Below are 25279 nucleotides of genomic sequence, written 5' to 3'. Positions count from 1 at the left end.
AGAAATTCTTTTTCGTCCATTGTTTGACAATCACTCAACTTCCTTGATTCACATGAATGCCAAACACAAAGAAATAGACCATTATGGCTGAAACTTGGTGTCCATTCTTTCCAAAGATGCTACTAACCAAACATGACCTCGATACGCCACCTCTTGGACTTTGCACGGACTTTTCAAACGCCCCTCATAAAATGATCAATTAGCCTTACATACACAGCCTTTTCAATAACTCTAGCAAAGACTGATGGCATAGAAATAGGTCTAAAATTGTCTACATTAGCCTTTTCTCCCTTTTTATCCTTTAATCATTCAGAAAACTGACCATTCCTAAAGGAAAAATTACAAATATGGCTAAATACAGGGCTAACATGTGCAGCACAGTACTTTAATATTCTGCTAGGAACTCCATCACATCCATGAGAGTCCTTAGTCTTCAGTGATTTAATTATGAGTCAATCTTCCCCTCCTCTGTATCACAGAGGAGTATTTCAGACATCAATCTCGGAAAGGCATTTGCTAAGAAAGTCATATGATTCCCTGTAGAAACTAAATTTTTATTTAATTCACCAGCAATGCTCAGAAAATGATTGTTAAATACTGTACATATATCTGATTTATTAGTAACAGAAATATTTTTACTGCGAACTGACTTTATATTGTCAACTTTGTGCTGTTGACCAGACACTTACTTCACAACTGACCATATAGTTTTAATTTTATTCTGTGAATTAGCTATTCTATTTGCATACCACATACTTTTCGCCATCCTAATAACTTTTTTAAGCGCCTTACAATAATGTTTGTAATCGGCTACTGTAGCTTGATTGTGACTACTTCTAACATTTTGATATGATTCTCGCTTTGTTCTATGTGATATCCTTATCCCATTAGCCAGCTGCCTGGGCTGCCTATTGCTGCTAGTACCCCGTTTAGAATGTTCTAATGGAAAGCAACTCTCAAAGAGCATGACAAATATGTTAAGGAAAACATTATATTTGTCATCTATGTTATCGGCACTATAAACATTCTGCCACTCTTGTTCCTTGACAAGATTTAAAAACCTCTCTACTGCTGTTGGATTAACTTTCCTACATAGTTTGTAATTATATGTGACATTTGTTTGAGTACTTTAGCCTTTTTGTGTTAAAATTTGTGCATCATGGTCTGAAAGGCCATTCACTCTTTTACTAACTGAATGTCCATCTAGTAATGAAGAATGAAAAAAATATTCTCTATGGCTGTGCCACTGTTCCCCTGCACCCTAGTTGGGGGGGGGGGGGGGGGGGGGGGAACCAGTCTGCATCAGATCGTATGAATTTAGGAGATCTACCAACATCCTTTTTCTTGCACCATCATATACAAAATTTATATTGAAGTCACCACATATAATTAAGTTCTGGTACTTCCTATATAGTGAATCAAGAACCCTCTCTAGTTTGAGGAGAAATGCTCTGAAGTCAGAGGTAGGGGACCTATAAACAACAACAATTAGATGTTTAGTTTCACTAAATTCAACTGCCCCTGCACAACATTAAAATATCTATTCAGTACAGTGTCATGATGCGTCTATGGACTCAAATGGAATACTGTTTTTTACATACATAGCCACTCCCCCACCCCGCAAGGAACTCCTTGAAAAACAGCCAGCTAATCCATGTCCTGGAAAAGAAACCCCCTGGATTATCAAATTATTTAAGTGGTGCTCCAACATACCACTAATTTCAGAGTCAATATCTGTAAGCAGTTCACTAACTTTAATACCTCTTATATTTTGATGAAATATGCTAATTCCTTCTCTTCTTGGAAACATGGCATCTTCTGAAGGTGAGCCCTTAGTTAAAGGGACTTCCTTTAAGCAGGAATACCTGTCATATGACTTCAATCTAAAAAAGGTGCAGCTCTAACACCAATGACCCATGTAGGTTCTTATATGGTGTCATCACTGCATATGTAAATCACTGGCACATTATTTAAATCAGAGGCCCATTATTTACGCGAATTACTTGACTCGTGTGTAGACATATAATATTTCATACCTCCACAAATCTACCAACAAACTATCGGATCCCTGATACCAAGAATCAGTGATGTAATTAATTCCAAAGATGGACAAACAAGCTATTAAGTAGGTAGCCATAATGTTTTGGCTCATCAAAGTAAGTTATAAGACCCATGAAAAAATAAAGGTACTAGGAATGTCTATGAATGCTCATAGCATCTGACATTGTTTTGTGGCCATATGCATGCTTATTGTAACAGAAATGTAGTCTACAGGTACACTATGTGCAGTGGCACAAAAAGAAAGACATTGTTATGGAACATACAAAGGCATGTGTCATTGTGTTTTCACAGTTGTGGTAATGAATTACTATTGGTTACCTCTATCAAGTCCATAATTCAGCAGCTTTGACTGTCTAATTTAATAATAATCCATAATCACGTAGCATATCAATATACTGTCCATGTATTAATGTATAGTAACAAATTTATTTTTTGGGTGTTTTTGTTACTCTTCCTAGTGGCAAAATAACAAAAGTACCATTACATTTTGTAGCTTATGCCACAAATGAATACTCAGTTTCTTAACAAGTAGACCTAAAATAATTAATTATGGGTCTCCCCATCATTACCAGATAGCATCTTCTGAAGGTGGTAGTGTGCATTATATAACTCTGTGCATAAAAAGTTAAAATAGAATAAGGCATGCACCAAGTAATGAGACCTATTGTCATAATATATGGACAGACAAACTTGTGAAAGAGCCATATCACCTGACATATTGAAATGTGCTCACTGAAATTATACAGATGTATTATCATGTCCATTCCCAGACTGCTTCTTTTCTTACAAGCATCCCATTTTTACATCATTGTGTAACCAATAGAAGTTCTAACACTATGCCCTCTTTAATCAGTTTACTTTTACATTATAACATTTACATGAAAATATCTGTTCAAAAACATGCAGCCGTAGTTATATACATTTATCAAATATAAAAGTATATTATATTCGGTTAGCATCTCTAACAAAGCACTTTAACTCGGCACTTTTTGCTCTGGTGTCATGGTACTGAACAATCACAGAAAAGAACACACCCTATGTATTTAGTCACAAACCTACAATGTCTCTGTGGAAACAGTATTACTTCATTAAAGTAGTTAATTTGATAAATAAAATGTGCAAAGGTATCACATAAGTTGACAACAGTACCTTAATGGAATAACACCTAACATCTATCCAAGTCTGATCATAACTACCCAAATAGGCATGTTAATTGGACAACTGACCCATCTTTCTATAAGTATATATATAAGCAACTTGAAGCAAAAATTTTTCTTGCCCCACTTTGTTACCTCATGGGAATTCTAATGTGGGCACCAACAGATTAATTTAGATGATGTATGTCATAGTCTGGGCATAAAATGTAGTCAAGAATTATTAGTGATAAGGTATGAAGATGTATATATCATTGGGTATAATTAATCCCCCATTGTTGCAGAAGATTAAAACAAATTATAAAAATATTTGATATTTTTTTAATGTCTTTTTGCTCATTAAGTATTTTATCAGGGTGAACTTTCAGATCAGTATGTTCTCCACTTCTTAAAGAAGATTCATATGAATACCTTTTTCTGCTATATGTAGTACTTGCATGTGTTCTTCATTGTCCCCTATTGTACGTGCTTGTGTTTTATGATAGTTGCTCAAAACAGCTTAGTGTTCTCTGAATCTCCTTGTAAATTTCTTTCTTGTTTGTGCTATGTATATATGGTCACACTGGCCACAAGTGACATTGTATACCCCCGAATGATCAGCTATAGATTCTTTCTCCTCATCATTTTCCTAACTTCATTTTTTGTTTGAAAAGTAACTTTCACAGACTAGTTTCTGAAAATCTGCTCTGTTTTATCAGAGATTTTTCCTCAAATGCCAAGATTATAAACTTTGGGTTTTCCTTATTTGTAATTTGCTGTAATGCGATTTCACGTTGCCTGATCCTTTCTTTTAGTCTAACGTTTTTCTAATTAAATTATCTACTAACATAAAGTCATATCCATTGTTAACAGCTAGATGCTGTAAGCTGTAGAGTCCTCTATGTCATCCGTAGACAAGGGTAACCTAATCAGTCTGTCAAGCGTGCCATGGAAGAATGCATGTTTATTTCTTATAGGTTGACAAGATGATTGATGTATAACCATATCTGTGATAGTGGTTTTCCATGCTTCCTGTTAAGTCTGGATATCCTCAAATCAAGACTATCAATAGAACTGTTTTCTTCTACTTCAGTTGTGAAATTGAGTGTAGTTCATTAAATTTGTTATGCAAACTTTGACTTCTGCTGTGCTTCCTTTGAACACTATAAGCATGTCATAGACCCACCTTTCATATAATTTAATGACTCATCACCTGTGTTTAGTGAAAAATTTGTTCTCAAAATCATACATAAAAATGTTTGCTAGCATCCCTGCTAGGCTATTATCCATTACTAAGCCATGGTGCTGTTTATATAAGTCAATGCAGTTAGAACATACAGCCACTTATGTCACATATTTTTATGATTGCAAACTCACTCATCAAAACCTGTAGGGTTCTTCTCATCAATCTAGAATCATGAAATATGGCTAGAAGTGAGGTTTCATATTACAAATGAAGAAAAATTTTCTAATTTGTAATTGTATCACACCAAAAATATTTTTTGTCACTTGTTACCCAGCTGTCTGTCTGTGTCTGTCTGTCTTTCCGTATGTTAAGACCCCTTTTTCTGAGAGGCAGGTAGATATATCAAGCTGAAATTTATGTCACGTAGTCAGGTCTACAGTTCCTTTGCCAGAGATACTCACTGACCCTATCATTCTTTCTTCCTACGTTGCACTGTTTCTTGAAACCTGGGTATGCCACAGTGCCAATTTTAAACTTACGGTTTTATGAGGTGTGCAGAGTAGATGGACCAGTGGTAGTTATATAGGTTGATGATCTATTGTGTATGAACTTCAAAACCAAAGAGGTGCTGTGACAGATGGATCATGTAACAGCTGTTTCTTAAATAACCCAGGTGCTCTATATGGACTCTGTGCATATGTGTTCATTTTGAAATGTACGAGGTCCAGTTGATTGCTGTTTAGAGGTCACCACAATGTCTAACCAGTGTTGTTATAGAATGCATGGACACCATGGTATACAATAATAATGGCAAGGATTACATTTCTCTTCTGATTGTTGTTGGAGATTTCAACATAGATTTTAAACCAAACACCAAAATGCGGTGTTATGGTGTTTCTCCACCAAATGAATGTTATCATTAGTAAACCAAGGCACTACAAAAGCTAATACAAATTTAATTCAAATTTAATACTTAAGTAGTTACTTTAATTTAATTTTTGATTTTCATAAGAACTACTAAACCTGCATTTGACTGGAATCCCACCTGATTATGAGTGAAGACAATATTAAAAACTTCCTGGTCTTATAAATACCTATTCACTCTCACTGTAAAGATACCATTGTTGTACTTACAGGTTTTGGGCACCGTTTTTTTTTTTTTTTTTAGATAATTTTCAGCAGGATATTTACTTCTAATTTCAACGGGAATTTAAGTCTCAGGACTAAATTTTGAAATTCCCTGTGGTTTTGAAGTGAAGTATCATACTTCAGTATCTGTTAGTCAAATTCTATCATAAATATGTAAGTTTAATTATTATAATTTAAAAACTTAAGTAATACCTGAGGGCATAAGATCACAAAAAATTCAGCTCACTCATCTTTAAAGTTTTATTCAGTTAACTCAAACATTATTAAATAATGACTCTTAAAAAGTTTAAATAAATGGTGTTGCTAATAAGCATAGTGTGTTACTATAAGTTCTGAATTAATAAAATAAATGAGAAATTACAATAACAAATGTGAAATTACACAAAAATTTAAACTTAAAATTAAAACTTTCTTGAAAATCTTCAAATTCCCAATACTGATATCATGCCAGTATTGACATCAATAACAAGACAAGAATTGTAGAGATTCTCGAGTCCCAAGATGGGTGAACATTCTGTATACATAATTAAGTTTCTACAGAACCCTCAAAATGCTCTACTCCCATTTGCTTTTTGAAACAATTTCTTATCAATTGATCCCTTCTATTAGTCAAGTTGTGCTACAGATTTCTTTTCTCCTCATTAGTTATGTGATCTACCCATCTAATCATCAGTATTTATTTATAGCACCACATTTCAAAAGCCTTTATTCTCTTTTTGTCTAAACTGTTTATTGTCGATGTTTAACTTGCATACATGGCTACACTTCACAGACAAATACCTTCAGAAAAGGCTTCCTAACACTTAAATCTGAATTATATGTCAACAAAGTTCTCTTCCAGTCTACATTTTATATCCTCTCTACTTAGGCCATCACCAGTTACTTTACTACCCAAATAGCGAAACTCATGCACTACTTTTAGTGCCTAATTTCCTAATCTAATTCCCTCATCATCACCTGATTGAATTTGACTGCATTCCATTGCCCTTGTTTTGCTTTTGTTGATGTTCAGATGAGAATTACTGTTCACATACCTCATGGAATTCAAGTTTTGCTGAAATATTTTTATGCACTGAGGGTTCAGTACAAATATAATTACTGTAAAATCCCCTTTTTACGTTTTTTAGTGGACTTAATGCAGGGAGGCGTACACTACAGGAAAGCGTAGGAAACTCAACAAGCAATAATGAATAAGTTACTCTTACTGTCATTATGCAAGGAAAGCATTTCTGAAGAAGAGAAATGTGTTAACATTGAGTATTGGTTTAAGTGTCAGGAAGTCGTTTCTGAAAGTATTTGTATGGAGTGTAGCCATGAATGGAAGTGAAACATGGACGATAAATAATTTAGACAAGAAGAGAATAGAAGCTTTTGAAATGTGGTGCTACAGAAGAATGTTGAAGATTAGATGGGTGGATCACATAACTAACGAGGAGGTATTGAACAGAATTGGGGAGAAGAGGAGTTTGTGGCACAACTTGACTAGAAGAAGGGATCGGTTGGTAGGACATGTTCTGAGGCATCAAGGGATCACCAATTTAGTACTGGAGGGCAGTGTGGAGGGTAAAAATCATAGAGGGAGACCAAGAGATGAATACACTAAGCAGATTCAGAAAAGGATGTAGGCTGCAGTAGGTACTGGAAGATGAAGAGGCTTGCACAGGATAGAGTAGCATGGAGAGCTGCATCAAACCAGTCTCAGGATTGAAGACCACAACAACAACAACAATTGTCATTATCTTTATAGTGCTCAAAATATGAAATAAAAACCATTTAAATTTTGCCTGTATAAAGAGATCTGAAATAATTTATTGTTTTTATGTCTTTCTAACAGCAATTGGCTTTACTATTTCATGAAACCATGTTAAAACAGTATACATGTTCTAATATGAGACATATTATTGATAATTATTATAAAATCATGGTAAATAAAACTTGCAATGCAAAATTGATTTAAACACTAAAGTTGGCAGTCTTCGTTAGCAGAGAACAGTAGGCATGAAATTTACAGGTGAGGAGGAATGTTCATCTCTGACATCAGATTTTACCAACCTACGACTGCACACCTGGTATGGAGTAGCAAATTTCACACAGAATTAACAATGATTCATGAAAGCCCATTATAGAGATGGCCGTCTTGAAAAAGTGGTGTTTATTTCTATAAATGACTTTTAAATTAAATTCAAGCTGTTGTAATACAACACACTGAGCAGTAGGAAGGTTGCTATTGGAGTCACTATTGTCAGATCATGATTATTATTACAGCAGTGACCCGGAAACTTCGCCACCCTTACAAACACTGTGAACCTGTAATATAAGTGGCCGTGACCCAACACTCTGACAATGAAACTCTTGCTTACCATGCTAAAGCTATATTACATGATCAATAACTCTGCATATAGTCCATGTTTTCTGCTTTGTTCCAAGGCTGACTTTGAGCAGGAATATGATGCACTTGTTGCAGGAATCCATATGAAAATATTTGTTGAAAGTTGTGATAACATCAAAGAAAACTTAAAATACAGGAAATGTTGTAACGTGGAACTGTTAATGACAGGAAAGCATTGTCTTGAGAGAATAGGACTTCTGTTGGCTCTGAGAAAAATGAATGTAAAAAGTGGGAAAACAGAAAATGCGGGAATGCAAATGTTTTACGTTATGTGTATAGACACTTCATATGAGCACTCCGTCTTCAGGCCACGAGTGGCCTACTGGGTTCATCCGACCGCTGTGTCATGCCGATAGGAGGGGCATGGGGTCAGCACACCGCTCTCCTGGTCGTTATGATGGTATTCTTGACCGAAGCCGCTACTATTCGGTCGAGTAGCTCCTCAATTGGCATCATGAGGCTGACTGCACCCCGAAAAATGGCAACAGCACACGGCAGCTGGATGGTCATCCACCCAAGTGCCGGCCACGCCCAACAGTGCTTAACTTCGGTGAACACACGGGAACCAGTGTATAGACACTTCATATACTCCAGGAATCAAGATTCTTGATGATTTTTTGCCTGTTATTGACACTGATACTGGTAAGGAATTGGTCCCAGAGATTCTCAGACTTTTGAGAATGTTAAGTATGTGACATAAATTTCAGCTTAATACAGCAACCCGCTCCTGATCTTAACAGACACTGGGACAGACAGGCAGTCTGATAAATGACCAAAAACAAATTTTTGTGTGATATAGTTACAGATTAATAAATGCAGGTTTTTTTCCCTTTACTCATACTTTGAAACCTTTCTCCTTGCCAAGTTCCATGATTCTAGACCAAAGGGAAGTACCCTATAGGTTTTGATGAGTGAGTTTGTATCAAAATATGTGACATAAGTGGTCATATATTTTTACTACATTGACTTAGAAGCTAACGTTTATTATACTGTCAAGGGGCCATAGATCTTAATATGCAATGTAAATGTCAACTTGATACATCTATCCATTCCTGGGAAAACTGGTCTTGATGGAGGGACAGGCAGGCAGGTAGGCAAGGAGACAGACAGACAGACAAATTGATAACAAATGACAATTTTTTTTGCATTATATGATTACAGATTCACAGTTTTCAGATTTTTCCTTTGTTTTTATTGTGAAACCTTGATTCTTGCCACATTTCATGATTTCATACCACATCATGCCTTACTGATGTGAAAGTGTTGTCCATAATAAGCTCAGTTGAGCTAGGAGCAGTTTGCTTTTTTTGTCAGACATTTAGGTACTTTATATGTTCAGTTATCTTCCTTATGTAATGTATCAATAAATTGTTATTTAGTGCATTTTAATCATATATTAATGTAATTCAAACTTCTTTTGCAGCTGAATTAAGTGAAGAACCAGATGTAGATAAACAAAAGTCACTTATGTCAGAACAAGCTCTTGTTGAGGCTAGATGCAAACAAGCAAAAGATGCAGCACTGCATGAGAAACATAGTTCTGCTGTTCCCTTGCTGCATCTCATCAAATTGCTGTTAAGGTAACTTGTAGTATCTTGTGTGCGGACTAGGAAAGTTATGTGGACCACCAGGCTCCATGTACCTCTGCTTGTGATATTGTGTAGTGATTATTATGTTGTGATTATTATGTTGATATGTAGAAGTATGTTACTGTGCGTACACAGTATTTTATTCTGGGTTATTTTTTTGTAGCTAATGGAATTGATGATAATTCTGAGATGATACAAATACTTGAATTAAAAAAAGGTACTGGTTTTTATTCTCTTACTGAAAAGGCAATCATTGAAATATTTGCAAGTATCAACAAACAGTTCAGTACAAATGGAGTGTTTTTAAATCCATCCATTAATCACATTATTTAGAATTTTTGACAGAGAGCCAGAATGTGGAACTATTATCAGTTCAAGCAATGAAATGCAGCAAGCAGATAGCTTGGTGACTATAAATAGAGCACAACCTGTGTTGAGAAACCTACATGCTAGACTTATAAACCACTGAGTTTAGGAAAATTAACAGTATGTGTGACTGCAGTTATAGGCAATTTAAAATAAGTTGAACATTAGTATGGAGAGGAGTCGGATATTTGGGTAGTTGTATATATTAAAAATCATGTCAGAGAAACTTACGTATCCTGAAAGTGGTATCTGTAAGCTGTGAAGTTACGTTTTCCCAAAAGATGATTATGTAACTCATTAGAAATGGAGCTCTACAGAATAAACTAATTCATTCATTTCAAATGATTTCACCTCTTTATAAAGCTGCTTTTTCCCATGTCATGGCCAGACAAACACAAAAGATTAGGGAGTCCATTAATCATTGGCAGTTTAAACATGCAGTGGATAATAGTACTCCTTAAAGAAATGGCTGCAAAGGATGGGAGAGAACAACTTTGCAATGTGTGTATACCTGGAGGCCTCATCCATTATATTGAAGAGGCTGTTCCCACAGCCATTGAGGGAATAGGGTCCAGTCAACTGCAAATGCAGAGTTGATGTTTTTGTTTGGCCACTTGTTGACATATCAGCTGTTGGCTTTTGTGTCAGGATCTTTAACCAGTGTTTGTTTGACGATTATTTACAAACCATGCAAGAAGATCAAAGAGAGGCTAAGATCAGAAAAGAAACAAAGGGATCCACCCGCAGTGTCGGGAGCATGCCACATACCGTTGTAGTGTCGTCAAGATTGCTGGTGTAATTACTTAGCCTGCTGTAGGTCATGGTGACAATGAAAGTTGATTAACCTGGTGGTAGACTCATGGAGGCAGGTGGATGTCTGCTGATAAATCATAGAAGTGAAACAGGCATTAGTTTATTTTTTCCATCAAATACAGTGGTTGTGTAGTAAGCAGTTGGCTGCCAGGGTCAGACACCAGCCCTGGAGTGTGGAGTGGGTGCTGAACTCTGGACTCTGCATGCTCCCTTTGATGACACAGGTACCTCATAGCACTAAGCAGGTTGCAGTGGTTCAGAGTCACACTGTCAGCACACTGATGGGAGAAGATGGGCAGCTTCAGAGCCCAGACTGGGGTGGCAGGTGGCTATGTCGACCTCTGCAGAAGTTGGCCAGGTTGGCTGGCACAGATGCACAGCTCAATGCTGGAAACACTTGAGGATTAGGCAAGTGGCAGCTCAACAGCTTGTTAGGCCCAGGTACAAATGATGGACCGCAAGTGAGCATCCTGCAGGTGACAGAAGTCTATCAGCAGGTGGCTCACCAGCTAGAAGGCACAAGTTCAGGTCCCAGAGATATCTGGGCTAAGGCACAGCTCATAGCTTCGCAACTCACAGAAGCGGCGACAAGTAGAGCAGAGTGGATGAACCACTTCAGGTTGATGGCTTTTTGGAGGTGGCTGCAGATTAGACAGACACTGAATACCTAAAATGGGCAGTATTTATAATTGCTCATCTCGCCCTTGTTTTGACAGAATGTCATAATTGAGCCGCAGTGTGAAGCTTGGTCATGTGGTAATTGGTTCTTCACTGCTGCAGCCTGGCCTCCATATTTTTGCTGTGTCACTGGCAACACAGACATGGCTGTGGCATCAAAACTTCATTGTGTGGTAACTTACTCTAATGTACGGCCCGGCAGTGATTCTTGCTGCGCCAGCATGGTCTGCATGCAGTTTCTTGCTAGGAAAACAACTTGTTGGCTCCTGTCTGTTCACTTCTCTAATAATTCTTGCATCAGTGTGCAGTGATGTTTGGTGTTAACTCAATTGTGGGTTTCAGTCACCTAGAAAATAGACTCAGTGGCGCAACACCATGTGCATATGGAAAAGTCTATGTTGGAATTACTGTACAATGCATCAATATAGGCATCATCAGTTCTTGCTTTGGAAAAGAGCTACTACACCAGTTTGTTTAGACAAGCCATAGAAATTCATTAACTTGGCAGTAGTTTGAACAACAATGAAGAAAGCCACAAGGTAAATGGATCCTGAGTTCATGTGTGACAGTGAATGACTGTTGCAAATAATAAGGGAAGAACCACAGTGCTAATGACCAAGCAAAAATCATCAGATATTGACAAAACAGGCACGTATAACCTCGGGCTGCAAGTTTATCCACCTCTGAGATCAGCAGTGGAGAGCGAACGTTTGACAGTGTCAGTCACTCACACTTGCGAAAGTTAGCAGGCAATATGTCATCTACAAATAGTAATGCATGTTGGAACAAATGATGCCGCGTGTCTGGCCTCTGAGGTCATACTTATGATTCCAGCAACTGCAGAGAACTGCAACCTTGCTCGTGAAATTTTAATGTAACTTACTGTCTGTAGTATTGGCTCCAGAAATGATCTGATCATTCTCTCTCTCTCTCTCTCTCTCTCTCTCTCTCTCTCTCTCTCTCTCTCTCCTCCCTCCCTCTCCCTCTCCCCCCCTTCCCCCCCCCCCCTCTCTCTCTCTCTCTCTCTCTCTCTCTCTCTCTCTCTCTCTCTCTCTCTGTGTGTGTGTGTGTGTGTGTGTGTGTGTGTGTGTGTGTGTGTGTGTGTGTGTGTGTTTGATGTAGCTCTGCACTGTTGCCAATGAACAAAATGTATGAGCATATGGAATATCAAATTAGCTTTGTAACTAAATTCAAGAGCTCTTTGCAATAGAATACAGATGTTAATCTTAACAGAGAGAAATCTTCAGATATAATAAGAGCTTCAAGTGTACCCACCAAGTGTCATAGGACCTTTACTGTTCAAAATATATGAAGGAAGGAAGATTAGGGTTTCATTACCCACCAGTGATGAGGTCATTAGTTATGGAGCTCAAGCTTGGATTAGAAGAAGGATGGGGAAGAAAATTGGCTGTGTCTTTTTCAATGAAACCACCATAGCATTTGCTTCAAGTCATTTGAGGGACACCACGGAATATCTAAATCTGTATTCCAAGACATGCATTTGAATAAATGTCCTCCAGAATGAAAGTTCAGAGTCTTACCATAAGGTTTGTCCACACTACATATAAATAAAGTAGTGGGTAATATCATAAACTCCATGAGGCAGTTTCTGAATGTTTCTGTTTATATAGAGAAGTTGCAATTCTAGAAAATTTTAGTGAAATGCATGAAAACCTGCAGAGATCCTATGCTTCATTCAGGGATTGGCAGTTGACCATCAGCATAAGCAAAAATAACTTATTATGTGTATACAGGGTGTCTCTACTAAGAGTCGTCATGCACATTTGCTCTGGTGTTTAGGCAGATATTTGCAACTTGGTTTCTGCAATAAGTGACTGGAGTCAGTATGAACAAATACTGCATGTCATGTCCTTAATGCAATGCCCAGTGTTGATGGAAAATGCTTTTTTGCTTTCTATTACAAAAAAAATTGTTTTTAAAATGGAATTTTACATGCCCACATGATAGAGTGATCCCAAATTAGCCTAGTACGATACTCGTTTCATTCATATGTATTAACAGGGACAGTGAAACACAAACTATAGCCTGTACTCCAGCAGGAACTAAGCAGCAATGCTGCTGTGTGGTCGGAGCAGTCAGTGAGGGCTAGGGAGGTGTATTCACTGCTGAAGTACAGAATACTGCCTCCTACATATATCTGTCGAAAAAAGCACAGTGGTGTAAACAGAGATAGTCAAGATCATTTAGGATCTTACCAAGAGTTGATGTGCAGATGTAAATGTTTATCTGACGTCTTTTCACAACCCAAGTACTTCTCTCCATGTGATCCATGGAATATGCGACATGTAATATGAAACTTATTTTTAGCAGATTATTGAAGGGTTGGTATATGTGCGTAAGCAGTTTATTTTATTTATTTTTTGTGTTTAAAATGCGGAATGTTCTTATTGAGCTGAATGTATTGTTTAGAGCTGAGCTCATTATGGATTGAATTGCATCATAATATAATAGAAATAAAAAATGTGGCAATATGCCATTAGCATCAGATTCTCATAGATTGTCTCATTTATATGTAAGGAATGCACCTGTGAAGTGGCAAGTGCTGTGATCAGTTTGTGCTGCAAGGGTATGATGCATGTTTAGTGCAGCATTGATTTAATATTATCATTTGTATTAGGAATAACCATTACAGGATGATGAAGGCATTTCAGTGTCAAAGTACAGTTTATGTGACTCCTCATTCTTCTGGTGAAAGACAGATGCTGTACAAAGCTTTTAAATATAGCACATCCTCTTCATATTTTAAAATAATGTGTCATTTCTGACTCAAAAAACAATTTAGTTGTAAAGATTCTTATTCTGAAAATATTTTCAAGGGATGGAGGAGGGGAATTTGAGCCACGTTAGTTGCATCCATTCATTTATGTTCATCTAGCAAACCTTACTAACTACAGATTTATAGTATTTGGAGATGCAGGTGACATTATTTACAGGAGTGGTCATGGAGACATAACAGTGCATTTTTGTCATACTGATCCTTACAACATTGAGCTCTGGGTGTCCAGTTTGTGTAACATAAGTGTTTAACTAAGCAATTGAATTTATGAAGGACATTAAACAAAGGATTTGTAATGTGTTCCTGGCCCATATGATCGGCACATCTGATATGGGAGTTGGGGATGGGGGGAGGGTAAATCTCGTTATGTCTGTACCATTCTGTAAGGGACGAGTGTACTTCAAATGAGTAAACAGCCAAATGAACAAAAGGGATTGAGTAACTTGTCATCATGATCAAGCTTCTCTTGGTGTCTGCATTCTACATAAGCAAGGGTTTAAAAGTTTATGGCTTGTACATTGAAATCTGTTAAGTGACTATGAAAAGATATTCTTCTTGCTCAGATTTCGAAAGCTCATCACATAATTAATGTAATGAAGAGTAAGAAGTTTGGAGAGTATCCAGTCCAATATGAGATACGCACAACTCATAATTTCAGTAAAGGTGTTATTTATGATATATTGAGATGTCAATATTATGAAAAGGACAGTTGCTACTCACCATGTAGTGGAGCTGCTGAGTTGCAGATACGCCTGTCAGTCTATCTGCGACTCGGCATCTTTGCTATATGGTGAGTGGCAACTATTCTTTTCATAATATTGTCATTATTCCAGTGTAGATTTTCCATTGTTTGGTATATTGAGCTGTAATGAACGTAGATGCAGCAGAACTGTAGAAATATGCTTGATGGCATACTTGATGGAACTGCTGTCTTGTAACTTTTTTGATGTGTCAGTGTTACTTGAGCACCATAAGACAAGCTTCATTTCATGTAATGTAATACCTTTTATCCCAAATCTCATACAGTGTTTCAAATGCCAGAGATGTACCCATATTATAAGAGGCGATCAAAAAGTTTTCCTTTGAAGGCTGTACAGTTCAGAATCAGTATGCTAGTCAGGCAATATCACTGTGAACATTGAGGCAGTGATCCCACTGACATGCCAGGTTGAAGATACCTGTTTGGTAAAACACCGTGTCCAGTTACGTGAAGAAATCTGTGACGGTATACTGCATGTCCTTGCCTGACAGGAATTGTTGACCCTTCAAGGCCTTTTTTAAGCGACCAAAGGTGTTATAATCATTTCGGAAGAGATCAGGAGTATAGGGTGGGGGCTCAGGTGTCTCCCACTTGAGTCGGCATAACTTCTGTGGTACGACATTTGTGATATGGGTATCTGCATTACTATGAAGCAGCAGAACTCCATTCCACATTCAAGGTTTTTGCCAGACATGCTGCCCCTTACAAATTCTTCATTATCCAATGGATGTCTGCTGGTGTTTATACTTCACCAGGTGAGAAAAGAATAACAGCATGTTGGCCTCTTACACGGATATGTCCATCGTGATGCTTTACAAAGAACCATCTGAAAAGATGATGTACTGCCATTCCTATGTCCAGTGTTGTCTTTGGCTGCACCACTGTCTATAAACATCTCTCTACTGCCCCATGAAAAAGAGCCACATTAATTATCACCATGCTGACAGTCTGTGCTGCTTCAGACATTGTTCCTCTGTCCATGTGTAGAATTGTCTTACTGCAAACGAGCTCATTTTCTGACGGAAGGTATATGATGTGGCTGTACCTTCTTGTACAGCTGAGTAAGTAATATGTCTGTCCTCTCAGGTGCTAGTTGTGCTTGGCTGCTGACATTCTGCATGGTGTTCAGTGTGGACTTTCTGAACCCATCAATGTGATGATCACATGACAGTTGTGGGATACTGACCAAGCAGCAATATCATGGAACGATACACCACAGTCTCAACTGATCTTCTCACATACAACAAACATTCAGTTGTGAATATTAACCACATCCAGAGGTATAAGGCAATGGCGACAATGAAAATTTGTCCTGGTCCAGGACTCCAACTCGTATTTCCTGCATTATGCTAGCGGTCTCCTTAATTGCTTTGGCTGTCTGAGCACGAATCATGGCCATACCCAAATTACCATATGTCGCCGTCCGTGTGTCATACCTGTACTCATACATTCCATTAATGTTGTTCTTGTACTACAGGGGAGACATTTTATTTGTAAGTCATAGGCCTGATATCAACTGATGAATTTGCATGTATACATATCTGGAGGAACAGACACTGCATCAACTACAGCTGCTGTGAGTGATATGAAATTTATTCGCAGTTGCAAATATGAACCACCTCAAGCTATATAATGGAATGATCACAGTAAATGTTTTCATTGTTGTCAGTCCATTATGCAGCTGGAGGTTGTTCATATTGACAACTGTGAATACATTTTGTATCTTTCTTTCACTTGCATCATTCCATTATACAGGTGAAGGTCGTTTATAGTTGCAAATGTGAAAACATTTCATGTCTTTCATAGCAACTGTAATCACTGCACTGCCTATTCCTTCTGACAGGCACTGCAATTTCATATTTATCAGCCAATACTGGGCCTCTGACTTACAAATAAAATGTCTCCCTTGTACAGGAATGACATTAATGGGATGCACAAGTACAGGCATGACACATGAACAATGACATATGGAATTTTGGGTCTGACCATAAATCTTTCTGAGATAGCTGAAGCGATTAAGGTAGCCGCTCATGTAAAGCAAGAAATTCAGATTTGAGGCCTGGTCCGGGTACAAATTTTCATTCTCGTCATTCCCTCATACAGCAGGAGATGGTTCATATTCGCAACTGTGAATACATTTAATATCATTCATAGCAGCTGTAGTCACCATAGTGCCTGTTCCTTTGGGCATACGTGCATGTCCAAAGGAACATTGCATTGTACTTCTTCACAACACAGATACTGCAATTTTGTCATAATGTTCAAATGTGATTTCTGAATCAGAAACCCACTGTGCAATCTTTCCTCATCAGAAGGTAGGTGGTGTTCCTCCTCCATACTTTGTGTGGTCGCACTGAAATGCTGATCATTTGCACATCGAGCACAATGGTGAGCAGTGTAGCTGCAGAATTTCATGAATGACAATCTGTCAGACTGTCACAACCTCTTTTAGCTGTGTTATACCTGAGATGTATATCAGGTTCACTTGAAGATGGCTACACAGCCCAGACAGCACACCAACAGTGATGGCAAAATAAAGAGGTATTTTAATCTAACTTACAACAGTTAGTGTGACAGATTGTTATCATTCTTCAAAGAATTTTGTTTGGCTGTGGACCCCATTGTAATTAAATGAAAAAGAAGATCTTTGGTCAGTTGATTTAATGGAGCTAAAACAAGACTCCCTATAAATTACACAGTGTGTTTTTGTCGGGATTGGGAAATGGACAAATGAGGTGTCAGATTGACAAGCCTGAGGTTTAGTTTTGCTAAAAAGGGTTCATTTGTTTGAAAGCAATCAGAATAATTAAGAAAAATTTAATTAATAATTTAAGGAGAAATTGAAGTATTTTGCGAGCATGTGCTGCTAGCTACCTAAATGATGTGTTAAAAAGTTAATTTTTCAAGGCCTAGAAATTTTGATCTTAAAAAGTTACGTTGGTGTGATATTTAACAGTCAAAATGTTTGCATTTGAATCAGGTACAGAATTACAGACATTTTGAGAACAGAAGACACAAGGAAAGCAAATGAGGCCTCAATAAGAGTCAAAATGTAGCCTCACAAAATATATATAAATCTAACTTTGCCTCAGAAGGGGGTAAATTATGCTGCCACAAAAGTCTTTGGTCACCTACGTAATAGCATCAAAAGTCTGACAGATAGCCATATAGCATAGAATTTCTTAATGGCAACTCCTTCTGCTCATTAGAAGAATTTTTGGATATAGTAAATGGGTAATTTCCCCAACCCCCCCCCAAAAAAAAAAAAAAAAAAAATATTAAGTATCATGTAATATTTTGTGTAATGTAATATCTTGTATAGACACCTTTTGTTAACCTGACACGTTCCGTACCATTACAAAGTGTCGTATTCATGATCTATGGAACAAGTAATAATCCAATCTAATCTTTGAATCAGGTACTAAATTATGAACGTTTTGAGAACAGAAGACACTAGGAAAGCAAGTGAGGCCTCTGTAAGCTTGTGCTTTCTGGGAAAAACTTGAAAAAAAAATAAAAAATAAAAAATAAAAAAAATTTAAAAATGAAAAAAATAGATGTTTTGTGAAATGATTTCTCTTAAAGTAATAAAGAAAATAGATCAGAGAAACATTTGAAATGCCTTTGAATGATGCCCAAAATCATGTAGAGCAAATGAAGTGCATCAAATGTTTCTCTAATCCATTTTATTTCTTATTTCTAGAAAAGTCATTGCACAAAATGTTCGACCAGTTTTTTGCACCTGTCCCACAGCACATCTAAAACACTGATAAACCATTGATTCTAGCCTTTCTAATACAGCAAATATCAGTTTGTTTTATATGAATTACTTTGATAACATTGTGTACCAATGCGTGAAAAAAATAAAGTTATTTATGAAATTAATTTTTATGTTACAATAGACTAGTTAGTGTGGAGAGCTACGTCAAATCAGTCTTTAGAATGAAGACCACAACAACATATTGTACTATCTCTGCACACATATTGGCTGCACAGCATATGAAGAATCCCACATTTATCCTATATGAAGCTGTCATCTTATTTGTGTCAAAAGGTCCCACCCCTTCTGCGTAGGCATCCATAAATACTTTATCTGCTGTGGAAAGCAGGAGAGAGAAAAATACTGATAACCTTTCCAGGGTCTTTAGAGACAGACAAGTTAGTCCATTATCAGATCTCTCTCAGCATTTCTTACCATAGGCCAATCTAAACTGACATTTATCAGCCACGGGCTGTAACTCCTTTTATTACCCATTACTATCTAGATCTTTAAAAACCTCAATCATATCTGTCACCAGGACTTCGACTACTCTCTTTCTGCGATTTGACATGAAGGATGTCCCGCAAAAAATTATTTCTGTACCCCAAGAAGGGGTACTGTCACCATACCAACTTATGCAATATTCTATTACACTCTTATGCCACTTACAGCTACTGCACAAGTTATTCCCTTGTGGATGACCAATGCGTAATACCTCTACTGTGCTCCCCTTTTATCACCTCTTACTGTAATCCTGTCACAAGCATTTCCTATCCTATGTATGAAAGCAGCTTCATTATCTGCCAGCTGAAGTAACTACTCTGTAGCAATCTATGCAACTATGACAACTATCCATCTGCCAAGTACCAAACTGTGGCTAACTGGAAGCTTGGCAACACTGTTGCTGAACATAGTATACCACAACACTGATAGCATCAACAGCTGTTTCAGTGCCTACAACATTTACATCTCCTCCAGCAATGTATCTGGACAGCTGAGAGATTCCCCTTTAGCCTATCCCATGTTCCTTCAATTTTTAAGAGAGAAACCTCAAGTAGTACCAATCTCTGGACAATACATACCAGTCTGACCTCATCCTCTGTAATGTCACATGCTCACCATACTCCCTCATCCTGACATTTCACACCCTTTTCTTTGTCTCACAATTTGCCTGCTTCATTTCATACTTCCCTACTCCCTTCTGTACTGACACTCTCATATCCCTCATCACTCGATGTCTGTTTGCTATAAAGCCATGAAGACCGTGTATGAATGGTTAGAATATCGTGTCACTGTGGAAATTGGCACATATTCTCTCTCTCTCTCTCTCTCTCTCTCTCTCTCTCTCTCTGTGTGTGTGTGTGTGTGTGTGTGTGTGTGTGTGTGTGTGTGTGTTTGTTTTTTGGAAGGTAAAAACCTGATGTTACCTGATCTTTGTATACATTTTCCTATATATTTCTTCCTCTTTTCATTTGTGCATGAGTAGTTGCTTGTCTGTTTTTAATTTATTTTTTTGTATAAAGATTTTCCTTTTTTTTTTCCACATCTTTTATTTCGATGATCTTGATTTCAGAAATGGATCCTCAGCTACACAACTAAAACTGAATTCACTGAACACATTCACATCTTCGTCCAGGAGTGAGTCAAGAGAGAAACATGAGAGATCACCTAGCCTGAATTTGCTCTTGCGTTTTCAGAGGCTGCTGATATCTCATATTTATTGCAGTAGTCAAGGAAAATCTTTGAATGATGACCCAGGTATTTATTTAGTGATCTTCTGTATTTTATATTGAATATATATTCTACTTTGTTGTATTTCATATGCTGCACCATTTCTAGTACGAGGGCCAATCAAATGAAAACTGAATGTCCGCCACAATGGGACCATGGAATGGTTCCATTCAAAAGTAATCACTACACGCATTAAGACTTTCATCCGACTGGGAGACAAGACTATTAATTCCTGTTTCATAGAATGCCATCTGCCACTGACAGCTCCACACCTGCACCCACTCTTGCACTTCCTCATATGACTGACACTGACTTCCACAACTGTATTTCTGTGATGTTGCAGTGTTTTTCAACCAAACGCAGAAGCATAGCCTGTGTCCAATTGTTAGTTTGGGTGTGGGTGTTATTACCCAACAGGATGAGTCCATCCAACAGCATTCTGACAATCCAAGGACAAAACACCAAAGTCAGCAGTGGAAACATCCCACTTCCTCACCGCCAAAGAAATCCAAAGCTGTTCACACAAGTTCCAGGAAGGTCACGATGACCTCCTCCTACAACTGTAGGGGCCGTTCGCTCATAGAGTCCCTCAAGCATGGAACCATGATCAATGTGCAGCGCTATGCAGACACTTTGCAGAAACTGCGATGTGCCGCTAAGTCAGAACGGCCAGGAATACTATTGGCTGAAATCATCCTGATGCACAATAACACCTGTCCCCACACTGCCAATCAGACAAAGGCTACGCTTCAGCGATTTGATTGGGAAACACTCCAATGTCCTCTGTACAGCTTGGATCTCTCACCATGTAATTTTCATATCCTTGGTGACCTGAGGGAAGAGGTGCATGGACATCTGCTTCAGTCAGACAAGGAAGTGCAAGAGTGGATGGAGGTGTGGAGCCATCGGCAGCCGAGCATGTTCTATGAAACAGGAACTGATCAATGCATCTCCCAGTGGGGTAAATGTCTTATTTTGTGCAGTGATTACTTTTGAATGGAGTCACTCCAGAGTCTCATTGTTCACTGTCCCTTATAGATGATAGCTGCTTATGGTCTCTCTCTCTCTCTCTCTCTCTCTCTCTCTCTCTCTCTCTCTATCTCTCTATCTCTCTATCTATCTCTATCTCTCCCCCCCCCCTCCCTCATCCCTTCCCTCTCTCACTCCCCCCTTCCCTCTCTCCCTCCCCTTCCCCCTCCTTTTCTGTTTCCATCTGTGATCATAATGGTTTAAAACAACAATAGTATGCCAGAAATTTCTAAAGAAGATTCTTATTTTTCATGTAGGCCTCCATCCATGTTCTAGGTTTTAAAGATTGTTATTTGATACTAAACAATGCTTAAGTGCTTTTTCTAAAATGAATGCTAATCCTTAATTCTAACAAGGCATCGATTATTCATGGAGGTATGTTCAGTCTTTGCATCTCAATGAAAGGCAGTTTGTTTTTTTGTGTACACATTCCACTTCTTTTATTTATGAAGCACCTTCAGTGGCAATTTCCAATGTTGTTAGTCCATGTGTGCGGTCCTGGAGATATATTCATGGTCCCTATACTCCAGCTGGCCAGTTTACGGTGTTTTTTCACCCACATTTATTACAACACTTCCTTGCACTTCTCATTGTGTGATGAACATGTGTGTATTTCCTGTGTTTACTGTTGCCAACTGTACAGTTGGAAACAATATTTTAATGTGCCACCTCCCACACTAATGACAATGGAAGCAATTTTACAGTATACAATAGAAAACAAACAAAAACTTCCAATTATTCATCAAACTAAACAGCTTTATGTTCACCTGGTCATAATGCAGATAAAATGGAATAAACAAATTTATTGGTGACCTACATTATTAGTAAAATAAAGTCAAAACGATCATGGCCTCTTACACAGATTTTATGTCTTCTTTTGATCTGCATTTATGTAATATAAAAATGCACATTATTTGGAGCTTATTACAGGTGAAAGTTGGTGGTTCAATGACTTTCTATTAACCACCTATGCCATATCACACATAAACAAATTTTTTTGTCATCCTTTTTATTTTTAATTTTTGTGGGAGGATGGCCATCAGGGCATTCAGATTTATGTATTCTATGCTTTGCTTAAATCATATAATGTGATTAAGGAATTATCATCATCATCATCATTATCATCATCATTGTAGCAAAAGACATGACTCATTACCTGTCACATTCATGTCCAATTGAAGCTCATGCTCCCATTATCTTCATTAAACCATAATCTTCCATCTTTCCCTCTTTCCTCTTCCATAACAATTTTAGTTGATTTTTAACAAAGAGAAAACCCTTGGTTATCCAGTAGTAAATAAAAGCTTCCTTCAGTGGAAAAGTATATTTATATTACTGCACAATCCTTTTCAGATGACTTGGGTGTATCTTTGCGTACTTCTTACAGTAACAACATATTGCTCATTATGGCTACCCAGTTTAAGGAATTTAGTGAAAAAAATATAAAGGTATATACAATATTTTTCAGATGTTCTCCCAGTAGAATTTTACCAGTGCCTGCGTGCCTGCCATCCTGCCCTTTCCGGCCAGAGGTGGCTCATTTCAGTAAAAGTTTCTGAATACAACATCACGCCACTTTTCCTGGTCCTTGCCCAGGACCCTCCAGTCGTGAGACATGTGATACAGGAGGTGCATCACATGGATGGCCACTGGAGGGTCCTGGGGCATAGAGAGCAGTTGTTATGCTCTCTTCAGTTCCAGCTGTTGAATGGGGCATACTTTCTTTGGTTTTCAGACTCCAGTCAGAGCAGAAGGCCTGTTGCCACCAGTCTCATTGAGTCTGAACCACCACCTCCCCTGTTCCCTATTTCTCATTGTTTAGGCTCCAACTCCTAGACTGGTAGCCATCATGTGACGTCGCCCCCCCCCCCCTCCCCCCCCCCCCCCCCTCTCCAGGGTGAGTGTCTGAGTGTCTTTCTGTATACTGTCAGTGAGAATACTTCAATTCTCTCTTTTCATTTCAAACTGACCTCACTTCTGACACTTGCAACCCATCCCACTCTTGCATCATTTACAAATTATCATCAGAAGTTGGAGGCAATACATTCTTGATCCTGCATGGTACTTTAAATTTCTGTATTCTGACATTAAGGAGCATCAGAGGATGAAACTACACAGTTGAAGATGGATTATGCATCAGTACAAAAAGTTTTATGATTGAAATTGGCCATTATCCATCTTGTGTATTTTTTATCTTCATATTGACCAACTGGTATCACATAACTCCTTCGGCCCCTCTTCTTTCTTTGTTGTTTCCTGTTTTTTCAGTACGCCTTAATCTTCTACCCAGATTGTCTGTCTCTTTCTTCTATCCACTTTATTCATGATTTTTAAAATTTTTTATGTATAAATTTTTATTTTATGCTTTTAATAGCTTCTTTTTGTTATTTCTGATTCCTTTTTGTTATTTCTGATTCCTTTTTGTTATTTCTGATTCCTTTTAGTTCCTTTCTTATTTCTGTAATCATTGCTATGCCATTGCTGATTTCATTTTTCCAGAACTACAAAATGATTTATTGTCTTGGCTTGTTCTCATTCATATGGTAGAGGTGCCTATAGAAGATTAACCTATGCTTTGCCATTACTTCTGGTGTATAATCTGGCAGAGCTGTGTATTACTTCTCACTTTTCAATCCTCTTTTGTTTTTATTACACCCACTATATTTCTAGTAATCTGCCTTCCAAGTCTCTGTATTTAGTCCCACTTAACCCTGACATGAATTCTATTGGCTATTTTTTCCAGAATATTTATTTGAGTAACTGCTTCTGTCAGATTTTCTGAAAGTATTGCAAAATTGTCATCAGAAGCTAGGCAGTTTACCTTAATTCCGTTTGACTTCTTTCCTAGAATTATTGGTTCAGTCTTGTGATATTTTTTAGTTCCAAATATCAGATGCTTACAGTTTTTTCTAAAACTCAACCAACACTTTGAGTCCTGAGCCTTTTGTGGCATGCATGTTGCAGGATCCCAGATTTTTTTGTATCTCTCTAAGTACCTGCCATTTCATTGTCATAACTTTATTTACAAAGATAAAAAACACATGATTAAAGTAGAAAGTTTCTCCTGTGTCATTTTTTATTGTCATATTTAACAATAATACAGAAGGACTGCTGCTGTCACCCACTTCTGCCCGTTAACTGTCTTTTTCTTTGAATTTAGGTACTGATGGTTGTTTGTCTCATGTCATCCATTCTAGCTCAGCATATGAAAATTTTGCAAGAGTATAATGGTTTCTCTCTAACTAGGTTGTTAGGACCTATATTATCCACTTGAAGGTGCAATTTTCTCTGAAAACATAATGGAAATGTAACACGTGCAGCTTCTTTCTCAAGTGAAATAATGTAAAGCTGTGGAATGATAATATCTAAATAATATTGTTTGTGTACATGAATCTGATTCAGCCAGCTGGTGTGGCCGAGCAGTTCTAGGTGCTTCAGCCTGGAACCGCGCGACCGCTACGGTCGCAGTTCGAATCCTGCTTCGGACATGGATGTGTGTGATGTCCTTAGATTATTTAGGTTTAAGTAGTTCTAAGTTCTAGGGGACTGATGACCTCAGATGTTAAGTCCCATAGTGCTGAGAGCCATTTGAACAATTTTTTTGAATCTGATTCAAAACCAAAATATGCATAAACAGATGCCCATTTCAGAACCAGAATATTCAAATGGTTCATCCAAGAGCTTCACAGTCTCAGTGTTGGTCAAAAATATCAACAAGTTTTTATTGGAAAACACATTGTAAGCACAACGAGAAACCTGCTGAAACTACAGCATCATGTGTCAGTGCAATGTTTTCAAATAAGTGTGTATGGTCTTTTGAGAATGCTGAGATATTTTC

At 37.7% G+C, this 25279-nt stretch overlaps 1 protein-coding gene across 1 annotated transcript in view; it reads left to right on the top strand.

Moving 5' to 3' along the window:
- The window catches only part of LOC126469882 (E3 ubiquitin-protein ligase HERC2), an 846528-nt gene that overhangs the window by 244710 nt on the left and 576539 nt on the right, over positions 1-25279 (top strand). Inside the window, exons 20-21 of the mRNA XM_050097213.1 lie at positions 9342-9498; positions 20255-20439. Of these exons, the coding sequence (XP_049953170.1) occupies positions 9342-9498; positions 20255-20439 (342 nt within the window). The remainder of the gene's footprint in view (positions 1-9341; positions 9499-20254; positions 20440-25279) is intronic.

The sequence above is a fragment of the Schistocerca serialis genome, chromosome 3 (assembly GCF_023864345.2).
Source record: "Schistocerca serialis cubense isolate TAMUIC-IGC-003099 chromosome 3, iqSchSeri2.2, whole genome shotgun sequence".
Classification (NCBI taxonomy): domain Eukaryota; kingdom Metazoa; phylum Arthropoda; class Insecta; order Orthoptera; family Acrididae; genus Schistocerca; species Schistocerca serialis.
Note: the sequence above shows the minus strand (reverse complement) of the source record. Positions and strands in the feature narration are given on the sequence as shown.